At 46.1% G+C, this 12,500-nt stretch overlaps 1 protein-coding gene across 6 annotated transcripts in view; it reads left to right on the forward strand.

Annotated features, from left to right (window-relative positions):
- Positions 1–12,500, forward strand: part of exoc6b (exocyst complex component 6B) — a 59,980-nt gene that overhangs the window by 28,986 nt on the left and 18,494 nt on the right. For all 6 annotated transcript variants that reach the window (XM_035606238.2, XM_035606229.2, XM_035606213.2 and 3 more), the window contains 4 exons: positions 1,943–2,054; positions 2,151–2,285; positions 2,396–2,584; positions 9,307–9,448. In XM_035606238.2, the coding sequence (XP_035462131.2) occupies positions 1,943–2,054; positions 2,151–2,285; positions 2,396–2,584; positions 9,307–9,448 (578 nt within the window). The remainder of the gene's footprint in view (positions 1–1,942; positions 2,055–2,150; positions 2,286–2,395; positions 2,585–9,306; positions 9,449–12,500) is intronic.

Consider the following 12,500-nt stretch of genomic DNA (forward strand, 5'->3'; position numbering starts at 1 on the left):
CATGTCTGAAAACAGCTTCTGAGTGGAACTCTTAAATGCTTGCATTGGCGCGCACACACACACACACACACACACACACACACACACACACACACACACACACACACACACACATACACTCTCTCACACTCACTCACTCACTCACTCACTCACTCACACACACACAATCACTCAACATGTCCATCACACACACACACACACAGAGCTAACAGTGTGTACTTGAGCTGGCAAGAGGACCACAGTTGATTTCTATTATATCACTTCATTCATACCTGTGGCTTCCGGGCTGCGTTCGCTCTGACCTCTCACTGTTTTCACTGCTCACCCTGTTCTTCTTCTTCTCTCTTGTCTGTTGTGGTCGTGGTTGTTGTTGTTCTCGCTGTATTCTTAGTAAACACCTCTGCCCGTGTTCGTCGAGTCCTCGTTGGGCAGTTGCCCACGTCCTTCATGACTTCTGGCTTCCTTTCGACAGCGTCGACCACCGCGACGCTGGTCGTGACTGATGGAGACACGGACGCAATGAAATTCAATCTGGTTCCTGCGGTGTGTCTATATCTGTCATGTGTGTGTTTGAGTTCACTAGCATCCATTGACTTTTTGCCACTCTCTCCACTCACACACACAAACACATTTTTTGTCCACTCTGCACTTTTGCTGATCCAGGAATTTAGTTTCTCCCCCCCTGCTCTGATTTGTCGGAACGTTTTTAGGATTCCTTTGATTTTCTGGAAACGAAGTTTGAGTTTGGAATTCCAGCTCTCGCTCTCCCTCAGGCAGCACCGTGTGTGTGTGTGTGTGTGTGTGTGTGTGTGTGTGTGTGTGTGTGTGTGTGTGTGTGTGTGTGTGTGTGTGTGTGTGTGTGTGTGTGTGTGTGTGTGTGTGTGTGTGTGTGTGTGTGTGTGTGTGTGTGTGTGTGTGTGTGTGTGTGTTCTTAGGTTGAATTCCAGGCACAGACAATTTACTGATTTGGTTGGAATGTGTTTGTTACCCACAGCGCTCTGGAATCGAACACACACACACACACACACATCCCTCTTCCTCATCTCACAGCGGGGGGAAAGCGATCGCTTTCGTTTCCGCTGATTATCCCTGCGTCGTGTGTGTCTGACCTCTGACCTTTGTGTGTTACACTATAAAAACTTCCTGTGCTTCTCCTGCCTGCGATGGTGTGTGTGTCAATATTTGTCCCTCTCCTGCTCATGTGTGTTTGTGTGTGTGTGTGTGTTTGACCTCTTGCTGGTGTCACACAGCGCCTGGACACGTGCACACATGTACACACACGCACAGGCCTCAGGACTCAGCGTCTTCCAGGAAGCAGTTTTCGAGCAGCAGGTGACGCTTGGCTTCGCTTCACCTGGGAAACGCGCTTCCATGAAAAACTTTGTTGACGTCCGGAACTGTCTGGGTTCTTTTCCCGCCAAACATAACTCACATGTCATAATCTGATAGTAGTTGAGAGATTGAGGCTCTTACACCTTGTCGACTGTACACAGGTGCTGATTTTATGATTGTTTAAAGTCTGTTGAGGACCGAAGTCGGTAAATATATTCATAAAATTGTTTGGCCAAATATCAGAAATAGTTGTTTGTGTTCCCGTCCGGCAGCCCAGAGGTCTGATTGGGTATTTTTCCGAGTTGTTGAGGTGAATTATTCTCAAGCCTGTGGTTTTTTAACGGGGAGGTTTAAGGACAATGACAGACTCGTAATAAACCAGACAGTTAATAATAATGTGGTAACGTGCACGTTTAAAAAAATGTCTGACCGTTTTTTTTCCCCCAAATGGAGAAATTCAGGGAACCTGTTTGTTCTGGCTTTCAGACGCGGCAGCAGCAGCGAGGAGGAATGGAATGAAATCGCTTCTGCAGAGTCACTAACTCTCTCTGTCTGTCTGTGTGTGTGTGTGTGTGTGTGTGTGTGTGTGTGTGTGTGTGTCCCCTCTCAGTTCCACGGAGGTAGACGATATGATCCGCAAGTCGACCAATCTGTTGCTGACCAGAACCCTCAGCCACTGTCTGCACTACGCCATCAAGAAAAAGAATGTCGGGCTGGCAGAGGTACAGTGTGTGTGTGTGTGTGTGTGTGTGTGTGTCTGGTTTTAAAATCTAGAAATATTAATAGTACAGTTTTGACGTTGTGTGTTTATGTTCCAGTTGGTGCAGCTGATCATTAACACCACCCACCTGGAGCAGAGCTGCCACTTCCTGGAGGAGTTCATATCGAACATCACCAACGTTCCTCCGGACACGGCGAACACCACCAAGCTGTATGGGACGTCTACCTTCAAGGTGACACACGCACTCTTCCTTGTTTCCTGCCTTCCTTTCTTCCTCCATCTTCATTTTCTTTTCCATATATCGACAGTAATAATAATAATCATACCGTCTTCCTCCCGCAGGATGCTCGCCACGCGGCGGAGGCGGAGATCTACACCAGCCTGAACGCCAAGATCGACCAGTTCCTGCAGCTGGCCGACTACGATTGGCTGGCGGCGGTGCAAGGGGGCGGGACTCTGACGGCCAGCGACTACCTGGTCGACCTGATAGCCTTCCTGAAGAGCACCTTCAGCGTGTTCACCAACCTGCCTGTTAGTACGCACGCACGCACGGACACACACGTACAGACACGTACACACACGGCCATATCTGTACGTTTAATATCAATTGTATTTTTTCAAAATGTTGTACTATTCCTTTTATCGATCCAAACCTTTTGGTCGCAGCCGTTGTTGAGCCACAACACAATAAGAGATCGCAACGTGATTGGTTGTACAGTAGATCTGTAATTCCGTTTCCTTCTTCATCATCTCCTCCTCCTTGGTCTTTTCCTTCTCCTCCTCGTCCTCATCCTCCTCCTCTACCTTCTTCATCATCTCCTTCTCCTTCGTCTTCTCCATCTCCTCCTTCATCATCTCCTTCGTCTTCTCCTTCCTTCTCTCCTTTTCCTCCTCCTCCTGTTCTTTCTTCATCATCTCTTCCTCCGTCTTTGTCTTCTCCTTCTTCCTCCTTCTTCATCATCTCCTCCTTCTTCTCCTCCTCCTTCTTCATCTGGAGGATATACAATCGTGCGAGAAAGAGGAACATATGCTGAAACGAAACGCTTTAAAAGTGTGGAATCAAAGAAGATACATCAGTCGTTGCGTCAATCATCCTCCATCTTTAGAATTCCAGGAGACCTGACCAATGAACGACCTCATTGTCATCGGTTGCAGACGTACCTCCATTTCCGGAGCGTCCATCTTTACACGCCGTCTGCGTTGTGTTCGCTGTACGGGGACACAACTGCGCGTTGTGTGTGTGTGTGTGTGTGACATAAGCCCACTCAGCAGTCGTTAGCGTGAGACATCACAGGTCGGGACAATCTGCTTTAGTTTGTTAAGAGTATCAGCTCGTTACGGGTTAGATCGTTAACATGGGGCCCGTTAATCTGATTACACGGGTGAGAGCCGCTCGGGTCAGCGGCACCAGATTACACACACGGGCTCAGACTGTTGACTCTGCAGCGCGGCCGCCATCACATTATATCTGTGTAGAGAAATAATTTATACACGACATCACAATAAGCGTCTTACGTGTTTCCTGCTGAATTAAAAAGTAGCTTTAGGTTTTTTAGACCACGGCGCCAATATTCTGGATTAATAATTGTTTTGTGATCCTTCACACCATTCATCGCCCAAAAGTGTCAAGCCCCTGCGGTCGGCTCAGAGGGACCACGTGACCTGTCGTTCAGGCGTAAACGTGACGGGAGAATACGTGAATTATAGTTTCCTACCAATATATCGACAGTGAACTGGACGGAGCGTCACGATCGGGATACGTTTTCCTCTCTTAATTCAGTTTATTTTCTAACAGTGTGACACTAACAATTAATCCACATTCGATTGGAGGTATTCAACAGCCTCAAGTTTTAAATCTCTGTATGTAAATTCCGTCCAAAACCAATGTGATCCATTTCTCCCACAATTCGCACATCGACAGTTTTCATAATACCTCCTGCCGACGCGCGCGCGCACACACACACGCACACACTAAGCTCGCTCTTAAGATGATTGCACACACAGATCTGGTCCGAGCGGGTCACAAGGCCATCGGGCCTCACACACACACGGTGGTTGAGCTAAGTGTTTTCCAGCACTTCTAAGAAGCTTTTCCTTTCACCCCCACGAGCCCCGGACGTGACCCTGACTCACACACACATACACACACACGCACGCACGCACACTTAAACACACGCTCGCACACGGTGTGTGGGGGCCTCCTAAGTAGATCAGATGCTATGGATCTAAAACGCTGGGTGGTGTGACCCCGTGAGACGGAGAGTAGAGTTACTCCCATATGAAGTAGATACTGTTGAAGGGAGCAGACGGTAGTAAAAGATATACTGATGCTGCTTGTACTTATATTGATACTGCTACTGCAAGTACACATTTACTATTGCTAGTTTTAATCCAGCTGCGTGTACCTCTGTCATATCGGACAGTGTTCAGTAGAACTGGACTAGAGGAGGACGGAGTGAAGCCTGGGGGATTTGAAATGGAAGATAAATATTGTACAGGGGCCAAGAATCCAGGAATAAGTGGTTTGTCTTATGTTTTTTTACGACTATACAATCCAAGAGGTTACACAACTAACAATAAGCACATTTTATAAACCAACACACACACTCTGAGCTGTCACTGATACATATTAATGGAGCGAAGTCTCACCGTGACGCGGCAACATTCCTGCGATGATCTGGCACATTTCTGTTCTTTGTGTTTTTCTTTGAAACGTCTCTGGAAGCCGTCGAGGCTCAGGTTTCTTCAACAAGTCCGTCGTCCAAGAGCTAATAATAATAATAAGAACACCACCACAGGAGAGTTCAGTAAGCTAAACGCTCCTAATCGAGTCGAGCTGGAGATTGGAGGCACGACAAGGCCTCTCAGGAGAAGAAAAACGATGATATGAAAATCTGAATGTTGGACGCGTAACGCTCCAGTTTTTAATTTTTCTCGCTCGGCTCGTGAGCTCCTCGATCATTTCCCCGTCCAGGAGTTCTCTGTGACGCGTCGCGAACTAACCAAAGTGCCAGATGAGAGTCAGATTAGCGTAGTCTCAGGGGCCCGAGGTGGAAAAAAACTGCACTTCTTAAGTTTCCTTCAACTTGTCATGTGTCCCTCATTAATACCCCCCCCCCCCCGGTTTGAAAGGTTTTGCCAGGTGCTAAATTTCCCGGTTTATGTTTTGTTGCCGTAGGGAACGCCAACAGAACACGCTACCTTACCGGTGAGTATCTGGGTTGCTGTGGTAACTGAGTGGTTTTTTTTTTAACCAATCCCCTCACTGACCTTGTTAACCCCCGAAAAACATTCACCCGCGAGTTCACCGGACCTGCATGTGGGATGAGAAAGCAAGTGATGCACGTTTGCCAGAAAAATCCGTGTTCACGTTGCTCGAACATCCGTTGCAGCCAGGGGACGGGAATCGAACCCGGACGCACCTGCCAGCGTTTACCCGGGCTTATCCGGGGGGTTCTGGACCAGATATATGATATTTAAGATTTATTCACATGCGAAGTTTGTCTCGTTCCTCGAGACAAAAAGAAATTCCCAACCCCTGGTGTCTGTCGGATCAAATGTGGTTTTCGAGTCTTTGGAAGTGAAGCTTCTTTCGCACTTGGCTCTTGTGTGTGTGTCATTCCGAGAAAAAACATTCCCCTAAAAATGCACCCAGACTTCATTTTTGTGGCCTTATTCCCGAGTGACACGAACAAACGAGATTAAATCCGCAGCTCCACCCTTCTCGCTGTGATTCGGAGGTCGACTGCGTGGATTTAGTTGATTTCCCGCCCTTTTTTCCCCCCACGCAGTTTTCCAGGTCGTGAATCAGAACCTGCACCTTCCAGATCCACCCGGAAATACCTGGTCACTCTCACATATCCAAGCTACGGACTTTAATCGTGAAGAACTCCAGCGCGTCACACATTGGAATTTATTTATTTTTCTCCTGACTCCCGACCGGCTCTCGGTTTTGACTGACAGCTCTCTGGACGGACAGAGGAGGCGTATTATTATACACCGTGTCCAATCCCTTCCAGGAGTCGTGAATCAGTGGCGTTGCGGCGTCGGGAAGCTCGGACTTCCCGTTTTTTAACCCGACCCGCTTCCAGCATCGAGGTGGAGATGAACATCGATCTGTTAGGTTCTGGTTGTTCTCACACATTTGTCAGAAGTCTGTTAAAAAAATGTATTTCTTTATTTGACGTTCCAGATTATATTTAGCGGAGACGTGATGTCAAAAAAAATGACACTGACTGAAACCACATCCAATCACCCGTGTAATACGTACTAATATATAGTTGTTGTATTAAATAACCGAGTCATTAAAGTTGATTAAAGTCCATTCAAATTAGTTTCAAGCCTCATATGCTGCACTAACTCTGCTCCACTGTATCAGTTATACTCTCAATAAGTTTGACTCTGACTGTCAATCATCCTTTTGCAAAGCCATTTCTATATATCACTGTAAGTTTAACTGGAAAATAAACAGAGTTTATAGATAAAAGTAATAGTATTAAATATATATATATTTATGCGCATGGAGAAAACTGTCGGAAGAAGCTTTTACTTTTAACGCTGCGTTAATCTCTGTCTCTCCTCTAGGGGGCAGCACAACGACAGACACTGACACTGTAGCTCTGTAGTTTTGTCGTTGTTCCACTTATATAAATATAATACAAATATAATATTCATTTGTCTTATTTGAGCTCTGGTTTGGTCTCCACCAGCCACACGCTTAATGTGTAAAAAGGAGAAATAAAAGTCTGGTTTCACTTTGCATGTCATCATTTGATTTGATGTTGACAATAATAATATTGATCGATGCAGCTTTAAATGTCTAAACTGTCGCTCTTCAGCTCCTGACTCATGAATTATTCCCGCGGGACGAGCGACAGATGTTTTTATCTTCTGTCATTTCGTCTCTACCCTGTTTTTCCTCCTCCTTCCCTCTTTCATTCCTCGTCCTTGATTCTTCACCTCCCCCCTCCTCTCGTCTGTGTCCTTCCCTCCACCTCGCCTCCTTCCCTCCACCTCGCCTGCTTTCTCTCTCGTCTATTTGTTCAGCCGTTAGCAGCTGAGTAGCTTTTAATGAGCTCTTTGATGAACGTCTCTCGTTAGCTGGGAGGAGGGAGGGAGGGAGGGAGGAGAGGAAGCATCACATTTGTTTCACTCTTCTTCACTCCCTCTCCTTTTCATCCCTCTCTCTCTCTCTCTCTCTCTCTCTCTCTCTCTCTCTCCCTTTATCACCTTTCCCAAACTTCCTTTCCTGTCCTTCACTCACCATTTCTTTCCTCATGTCATTCTCTCGTTTCCTTCCTTGCCTTTCTTTTTCTCACCATCATTTTTCCTCTCCTCACTCGTCTTCATCTGTCCTTTCCTTGCTTTCGTCCCCTCACCCCTTACCACCTCTCCTTTCCTCACCTTCCCTTTCCTACGATTCCCAAGATTGCTTTCCTTCCTTTGCTCTGCTCACCTTTTATTACCTCTCATTGTCTTTCCCAAGCTTGCTTTCCTCTCCTTCATTTCCTTTTCTCAACTTTCATTACCGTTCCTCTTCTCACCTTGCAGTTCCTTCCCTAACCTTCCATCCTTTTTCCTCTCCTCACTCATCATCACGTTTTCGCTACCTTCTTTACCTTTCCCTCCAATGATCTTCTTTCCAAAGCTCACTTTCCCTTCCTTCCTCTCATTCTCTCAACTTACCTTTCCTCTTCTCACCTTTCATTACCTTCTCCTCTCCACATTTTTCCTCTCATCACCTTTTCTCTCAAACTTTTCCATTCCTTTCCTTTCTTCTCCGCTCTTCCTCCCTCTCTCCCTCCCTCCGTCTGATTGGCCTCGGGCTAATCGTTCCCAGTTGTCCCCGTTAAACTCGGGAGGCGGCGGCATTCCTGTCCGACAGACCTACCTGCGTGTCGGTGTGCGTGTCAGTCACTCTGAGTTCAGGACATGTAAATAGAATTAACCCATTTCACGCTCAATCTCACCCTGTGATAATTGACCCCCGGGGTCGTGCGGAGCGCGCGTGTGTGTGTAGTCAGAGTTCAGAGGCCAGCGTCGTATTGGAGGATATCCGGCCGGTGGGTAGGCGTGTGTTTCTCCAACATATGTGCTCGCACGTGTGTGTGTGTGTGTGTAATGTGATTTTCCCCTCGGAAGCGAGCGCGGCGGCGTTCCAGACTTTACGAAGACCACGTCGACCTGGGTTTCACTCGCAGCATCAGTCGGAATCTTTCAGACGCCGTCGGCTCTCGTTTTGTAAGATGAAGGCGAAATTTATGAATCTCCGACAGGGAACAGAGAACAAAAGAAACGATATTTAAGTGTGTCGGTGAAATTAAAAAATAACTCAATTACATCATTTGTTAACTGAAGCCAAGATTTTAAAATAATGGTTTTTTTAAAAATCCAGACACATAATTTTTTATCAAATTTTGGAATTAGTGAAGGAAAATTCCAGGAAAGAGTTTGATGATTTTTCATCCGTTAAAGAATTTTTACAGTTTGTTTTATTGACCTCTTTGCGTAAGCAGGTGTTCTTTAATCAGAACAGCACCAGGACCCACAACTCGTGACCTCAGAGTCCAAAGGAACATTTTATTATTCTGAAGCTCACAAATTGTCATCATAACTGTTTTTTCTCTCATTTTCTTTTTCGTGTCTCTGCCTCATTCTGTTGGAATGTGGCCGTCGAGGTCGAGATCAAGGTCACGGCTCGTCACACACACACACACACACACACACACACACACACACAAACTCTCTACTCAAACACATGTTCTGTTTTCTGTATTAATGCGTTGTCATGTACTTCCTCATCCGCTGCTTTTAGCTTGATAATACGCTACTTCATCATTCTGACGGTCCCTGAACGCAGCATACTCTTTTAACGTTCTGTGTGCGTGTGCGTGTGTTGGTTACCATGGCCTTCTGAAGGAAGATGTGGCCACGGCTGCAGCCACGTGATTGGCAGTACAGATATTTAAATGTGCCGGAAAAAGCCAAAGAAGAGAGGAAGGTACGTCCCAGGTCATAGAAACGACATCGTCATCTAAGTCTTATCAAAGTTGTCAAATCGAAGAAAATCCATGAGACGTTAGGTCGATCGTCGGCCATCTTTAGAAAAGCGGCGAATCGACGAGCGACCTCGTTCTTATCGCGTTGTCGGCCTCAGACGAACCTCACCTTTTATGATGTAATTACTTGAAACGTGATGAACTTTAGATTTTATCAATGTGAGACTTGATCTCTCTCCCCCTCTGCCCCCTCAGGGTAAAGTGGCGCAGACCGCCTGCATGTCGGCCTGTAAACACATCTCCACCTGCCTGATGCAGCTGCTGCTCGACCCCGACGTGCGGCAGATTTCCCTCGGAGCTCTGCACCAGCTCAACGCCGACGTCAGGGAGTGCGAGGGTGAGGCGGCATTTTTCATATTCATCATATATTACATGTCTTCAATAATCCTAGATTTCCTCGTCTTCTCTCTTCTCTCATCCCCCCCTCCTTACCTTCTTCTACATACAAAAAAAATCCCGGAACATTTTCTACGTTGATGATTTTCAAATAATTTAGGCTACAATTACAGTTACACCTGGTTTCCTTAGTTCTTAGACACATTTGAATGAAACAACTCTCCGGGCCCGACTCCGCGGTGCAGTTTGGATGTGACGCCACAGGGGGCGCTGTGGAACAACCTGTTGCATCTTTCACATCCGCCTCTCTCCCGATTCTCTCGTCGCCCTTCTCTCTCTCTCTCCCCCTTTCTTTCCCCACTCCTCATCCTTTATTCTCTCTCTTCCTTCACTCTCACCCTTTCTTTCCTCTCTCCTCATCCTTTATTCTCTCTCTCCCTTCACTCTCCCCCTTTCTTTCCTCTCTCCTCATCCTTCTTTCTCTTTCTCTTTCTTCACTCTCCTCCTGTATTTCTCCACTCCTCATACTTCTTTCTCTCTCTCCCTTCACCCTCGCCCTTTCTTTCCTCTCTCCTCATCCTTTTTTTTCTCTCTCTCCCTTCACTCTCCCCCTTTCTTTCCTCTCTCCTCATCCTTCTTTCTCTTTCTCTTTCTTCACTCTCCTCCTGTATTTCTCCACTCCTCATACTTCTTTCCCTCTCTCCCTTCACCCTCGCCCTTTCTTTCCTCTCTCCTCATCCTTTTTTTTCTCTCTCTCCCTTCACTCTCGCCCTTTCTTTCCTCTCTCCCCTCTCCTCATCCTTCTTTCTCTCTCCCCGACACTTCCCGTCTCCTCGTTTTTCCCTCTCCTGACGATTGTGTTCTCTTCTTCTTCCTCCTCTGTTCTTCCATCACATCTTCATGCTCTCGGCCCTCTTCCTCCCTCCCTCCTTCCTTCCCTCCCCCATCCATCCCTGCATTCTTTCCCCTCCCTCTCTTCCCCAGTTGTATTTTTTTTTTATCCGAGGCGTAAAGATGCGGAGCGATCGGAGATAAAAGGCGGAGGAGGAATGAAAGGGTGCGAGGCGTCGTTGGCTGGGGATTTTTTTTTACGTGATCAAGGTTCTTAGAGTCACAGTGCGGGTCACAGTGTGTGTGTGTGTGTGTGTGTGTGTGTGTGTGTGTGTGTGTGTGTGTGTGTGTGTGAGACATAATGCACAGTGACATGCGTGCAGTGCTGTGAAGAGGTTAGGAGGTTACAGAGTTACTTATCCAGGGCAGACGGAGGGCTCAGATGAGGGAAGAGAAGAAAAAAACTCGAGAGACGATGGGAGGAGAGCGGGAGGGAGGGAGGAGGGTGAAGATACAGTAGAAGAATGGATGAAATGGAAAAAGGAGAGCAGGCGAATAATTTGAGGGATGTGAAGAATTCAGAAAGAGGGAAGGAAAACCTCAAGACAAGGGCGGGGATGTGGTGGCGAGGGGGGAAAGAGGGATTTCATTTAGAAGGGGGGGAGAGGATGAATGAAAGATGGAGGGGAAGGAACAAGGGATTAAAGAAAAGTGGAAGGAGAGTAAATAGATTAAAGGTGGAAGAAATGGTAGGACGGGATGGAGGGACTGGAATACTGTTAAAAGATGAAAGGAGGAAAAAGAGAAAAATGAGGAATACGGGGAACGAGAGAGGGAGGAGAGGAGTAGTCGGGTTGAACAAAAGAAAGGAAGACAAGGAAAGGGATAGAAGAAGAAACATGAAAAAGCTTCAAAACTAAATGAAGGATGGAGAGAAATAAAAAATGTTTTAAGTGAATGAGAAGGAAATTCTCACGTTAAGGAAAGAAAGAGAATTTCAAAGGCGTCGGTCGAGAGAAGAATGGGATGAAAGAGAGGAGAGAGAGAGAGAGAGACGAGGAGGGCAGACGGAGAGGGATTAAATGAGAAGAGGTGTGAAATTAAAAAAGAGGAGGAGGAGGAGGAGAAGAAGAAGAGTACAGAAGAAAAGACGAGGGGAACATACACGGATGAGAGGAGGGATTAGAGGAAAATTAATGGAGAGTCTGAAAGGACGGAGGAAGTGAAGGAGAAGAGCAGAAGAAAGAGGGATTAGAGATTAAATGGAGGGGAGGAATTCCAGGATTGTGACGGATATGAAAAGGGGGAAGAGGGAGAGGTGCGGATGAAATGAATACGATCGCTGTGGGAAAAAGGGTGGAGGGGAAAAAAAGTTCATAAAACGATAATAAAGTTGACACTTGATGTGAAGAAAATTAGATTAAGTTTGGACAAAATTCAAAAACCGAAAGAAAGTGGAAGAAAGAAAACTTTCCTGGGAAAAAAACTCAATGAGGTGGAAAAGGAGGTCGAGAAAACAAAAGAACGAGGTCGAGAAAAAGAGGAATAATTTCAATGAAATGAGATGAAGTCGTTGAGAACATGAGGGAAAATTGGGGAAGAGGGCGGGTAGGAAGTCTTAAAAATTGAAATATTACAAGGAATAAAAAGCGAAAAACAAAAGGAGTAGTAGTAAAGGAAACAGATTTTATGATTTTTTTTCAGGAAATTTACTTTACGACTGACGCACGATAGATTAGGTTCTTATATGAGAAAGATAAACAGAGCGTTTTGATGAGCTAAATTATTTATTTATTATTTATGAAGTTAAAGATCCTGGATCTGCCCCTTAATCCGCATCCGCACCAAAATGAAATATGTTCCTCCAAGTCCAAGTCGCAGATGTTTCTGTTGACAGAACTAAAGTGACACGCATCTTGCGTCGAGGGCAAGTTCCCCGTCAAGTACTTTTTCCTCGAGTTTGAGCTGACACCTACAAGCGAAGCGTACAGGTGCGACAGGCTGCAGAACCAGTGAGGGGAAGAAACTGCCCTGAAATGCAAAACCATATTAATTAAGAATGCCATTTGTCGCGAATAACTATTTAAAATCCAGAGATAAATAATGATGGATTATTGGTTCGACAGCCCCACCGGTAAAAAACACAACCTCCTGTGGCAAAAGACAGAAGATGGAGGGAGGGAGACGTGCAGGAAAAGGAGGTGAAGAGTGAAGTAAAAGGT

This window comes from Scophthalmus maximus, chromosome 12 (assembly GCF_022379125.1).
Source record: "Scophthalmus maximus strain ysfricsl-2021 chromosome 12, ASM2237912v1, whole genome shotgun sequence".
NCBI classification, from domain to species: Eukaryota; Metazoa; Chordata; class Actinopteri; order Pleuronectiformes; family Scophthalmidae; genus Scophthalmus; species Scophthalmus maximus.